The 4381-nt window shown below is 38.6% G+C and overlaps 1 protein-coding gene across 1 annotated transcript; it reads right to left on the bottom strand.

The window, feature by feature from the left end:
* Positions 1-2147: 2147 nt before the first annotated feature.
* On the bottom strand, positions 2148-3116 carry LOC118003517 (olfactory receptor 11G2-like). Its single transcript, XM_034994576.1, is given in 1 exon segment — positions 2148-3116. A coding segment is annotated over 1 exon segment (969 nt).
* Between the last annotated feature and the right edge of the window lie 1265 nt (positions 3117-4381).

Genomic DNA, 4381 nt, shown 5'->3' with positions numbered 1-4381 from the left:
AATGCTAGCTCAATATTATTATGATCATCATCAGAAAAGCGCATTATATTCAAATTTAGTTGTAAGTTGTTTACAAAAATATCATTCATTATAATCAACAAAAATTGATTTCAAGTGCTTAGTCAACAAACAGTTCTGTCTTATTAGCCTCTAGTCAGATTTATAAATGTAGTAGCTTCTGGAAAATTTGTGTGCTTTTCTTCCTTAGCTCTTTTATACTTGTCAAAGTTCAATGTTTTCAGTTGTTGGGTTTCATTAAGTCTAAGATGATTAGAGAAACTCTCCAGATCCCTCTTATGGCAGGGACTGCTGTTGCATACCCAAAGTGCATCCACCTTTTCCTTAGCACAAGAAACCTGATTTGTTCAGAGTAGCAATGAGTCCACCTAAAAACATTCTCTTCTTTAGCTTCCTTGCAGCTAGTTTGACCATGTGACATAGTTCTAGCCAATGAGACACAAACTGGAGGTTTCTGAGGAGGCTTTTGCTTTCTTGGAACTTGGAATAGCAGTTTCAAATTCCTCCAACGTGGAATGGGGAAACGCCTGGACGTTTAGCAGCCATCTTGTAACCACGAGTAACAAATGAGGATCTATAAGCACAGATCCAACACAGAGCAGTATATAAATATAAATATGTGTGTGTATAATATTGGTTTGAAACATTATTTTTTAGAGCAGTTGTTTTAGGCTCACAGCAATTGCTCATATGCCCCTAACTCCACACATGCATTACCTCTCCAATTATCAACATCCCCCACCAAAGTGGTACATTTGTTATAACTGATGAACCTACATTGACATATAATCATCACCCAGAGTCCACAGTTTACATTAGGGTTAACTCTTGGTGTTGTACATTCTATGGGTTTGAACAAATTTATAATGACATGTATCCACCAAACAAAACAAAAAAATAATTTAGGATTTATCCCCCAAATCTGTGAAAGTAGAGAGGAGATAAACACTGATGGACTGATGGAAAGGAGGTTTAAGTTATGCCTTTACAGGTATGGAGTGCTAGGACCTGGACAAAAATGATCAGTGAAGATGACAAAGGATCACAGGGAAGATGCCACTGAATTTAATGACATTAGGATTGGGTAGGAGATGAGGAATTGTAAATGTTAAGATTTTAGGTTCAGGTTGTAGATGAAGGGAGCCATTGGTAAATAAGTACAGCTAGAGCTAATTTAAAAGGAGTTTATCAAATTCAGGATCAGACATTTGAAGTATATTTTCATGAAAAAATATCCAGCAGGAGGTTGCAGATATTTGACTAGGATTGAAGTATGGCCAGTATTGCCATTATCCCAGAAGAAAGTTATAGCACAAGGTATCCTCATGAGGTGCAATCCTCATGAGGTGCAAGTTAAATGACTACTCCAGAAAATAAGAAATTAGAGAATAAAAATTACCTCTGGGTAATGTTTATCCAGAATTTTACACAGAACTATGAATGTAAGTGAACCTTAGACCTGGATGGTAGTGATCTCACAAAGTCTATAGCTCTTTGGCTTATGTGGAGTGTTAAGTAACTTTCATGTGTCTGCATATGGAGGATTAGACCTACCTTCTAAAGTGAAAGCATTGGCAAAATGTGAGAGTCAATCAAGTCAATATAACCTTACTAAGTACCCTAGTTGGTGTCCACAACTATACTTGGAATTATGGAATATACCAAAGCAGTGCTTTAAAACTGTCCCTGATGTTGAGGGTTTTGTTTTTTTTTTTTAATCTGGTTAACTATGTGTGATTGTTTAATCATGCATGTGTTTGCAACACATTCAACATTTGCTATGCTCTAAAAACAAACAAACAAACAAACTGGCTCTGATGAAAGCAGAATTTGGAAATCTTGAAATACATCATGTAGTATGTAATGAAAACCAAAAGAGAAACTAGAAACTGAGTCATAGAGAAATACAGGAAAATCTTATTAAGTTGTATTTCAAAATAAAGTCTATCTAAAGTACAGACATATCTGGAACATAACAGCAACAACTTCCTAAGATTTAAATCATGAGTGTGATGAATTTTTAAAAATCATCTTCCCAATATATGAAATATATGAAAATAAAGTCAAATGAAGAGAAAAAAGCATAATCTCATTTGTTCCTAAATCATTAATGATGCAGTATATGAAATTCAACTTTTGAATCCCTTAGAGATTTCCCGCAATAACACATTCAGAATTTTCTTCAGAACCTCCTTCATATCTTTGTTCCTGAAGTTGTAAATCAGGGGATTAAAGAATGGGGTTGCCAAAGCATAGAACAAGGTCACAAATTTCTGCATCCCAAGATAGTGCCCAGAACCTGGGCTAACATACATCACCGTGACTGAGCCATAGAACAGACACACCACAGCAAGGTGGGAGGCACAAGTAGAGAAAGCCTTATGCCTTCCTGAGCCTGGGGCCACTTGCAGCACCACACTCAGGACACAGACGTAAGTGCCAAGGATGTACAGAAAGGTGAGAAAGATGACGAGAGAGCTAATGATACCACAGATCAGAGTAATTCCAGATACTGAAGCCCAGGACAATGCCAGCAAAGGTGCAAGATCACAGAGAAAATGGTCAATGGTGCCTCGACCCCAGAGAGGCACCTGAGATATTAGAGTCAAAGGAGTCAGTAAACAGAGAAAGCCCCCTGCCCAGCAGAAGACCACTAACCAAGCACATAAGCAGTGGGTCATTATGGTGGGATACTGCAAAGGTCTACAAATGGCAAGAAATCAATCAAAAGACATCACTGAGAGAAATAAGGCCTCAGCGGCACACATGGAGAAGAAGAAGTAGAACTGGAGCAGGTAGCCAGCATAGGAGATGCTCTTGGTCTGGGAGATGATGTCGGCCAACATTTCGGGCACATCAGAACTGACATAGCAGATCTCCAGGAAAGAGAAGTTGGCCAGGAGGACGTACATGGGTGTGTGGAGTTTCTGGCTTGACCACATGGCACAGATGATGGATATGTTCCCCATGAGAGTCAGAAGGTAGATGAGGGAAAAGATGACAAAGAGGAGGACCTGGATGTCTCTGCGACAGGGAAATTCCAAGAGGATGAACTCACTCACAGACCCAGAGATATTAGTAGTCTCCAAGGTCCTCATTAGTCTGACCTGTGGAAGTGACAGAGACAGTAAGAAACACAAAAATATTTACACTATTTTTCTTCTTCCTGGTAAAGAGATATATGTTTATTTTCCTCAATTCAGGCTTGTGATATTACTATTTTCCCTTTGGAAGCATGAGTTGTTCTTTCTTCATCTCCTTCCTCCCTTATTTATTCAATAAACATTTATTATTTTGCACATATTATTGCCAAGCACTCTTCTAGGAGATAGGAGAAAGACGATAAATAAAAATGTAGAGTACCTGCTCTTTGGAGCTGATGTCAAATACCTTTTGTTCAAAACAACTTCAAACAATACATTCGGGGCTCCAAAATTTCTACATAAAGGGAGTTTAGGAGCTTAAATCTGATTGGAAGAGAGCTAAGGAGATTTACCTTGGACCCTCACCTGCATAGAAAGGAAACTGTTTTTACTTAGATTGTATATTTATTGTGGCAACTTCATGGAGAGCTGATACAGAATTTGGAGTGATGTTAGCATCCCTCCACCTATATCATGGTGCTGCTGCTGACACAGTAACAACAGCATATGACAAATCAAAACAAAATATTTTCTTGTCAGGGTGCCTGGGTGGCTCAGTCGTTAAGCGTCTGCCTTCGGCTCAGGTCATGAGCCCCGGGTCCTGGGATCGAGCCCTGTATCGGGCTCCCTGATCCGCGGGGAAGCCTGCTTCTCCCTCTCCCACTCCCCCTGCTTGTGTTCCCTCTCTTGCTGTGTCTCTCTCTGTCAAATAAATAAAATCTTTAAAAAAAAATAGAAAAAAAATATTTTCTTGTCCTATAAGACAAGGTTATACTCAGTTGGAAAAAGTAAGGAAAGGCTTTTGAAAAGAGAGATGAACCTTAGCAAAAGGGCAGTGATGAAGGCAGAACATTAATAGCATATAATAATAATGTGAAAAGATTTGGATACAAGGCTTATGTTTAGAAAAAAGTCCAAAAGAGTGGAAATTAGAGTACTTGTAAAGGAATGGCAAGATAAAAATTTCAAAGGTGGGGCCATGTGGCAGACTGCCAGTCTAGTTCAGGCTTAATTTACTAATCAGTGGAAAACAACTGGCGCTAGTCTAGTAGAAGACTAAAAGAATCAAAGGTTTATGGAAGCTACATTTGTAAGACAATTTCTCAGAGTGTAATGAATTTAGCAGGGAACTGTTAGAAAGCTATTTCAATAGTCCAAGGAAAAAGCATGAAGAAACTGACCTAGGGTAATGTATAAGCAAAGAGATACCAGGAATGGAT

Source organism: Mirounga leonina, unplaced genomic scaffold (assembly GCF_011800145.1).
Source record: "Mirounga leonina isolate KUSES-001 unplaced genomic scaffold, KU_Mleo_1.0 Mir_91, whole genome shotgun sequence".
Classification (NCBI taxonomy): domain Eukaryota; kingdom Metazoa; phylum Chordata; class Mammalia; order Carnivora; family Phocidae; genus Mirounga; species Mirounga leonina.
This window is presented reverse-complemented; position numbering and strand designations above follow the sequence as displayed.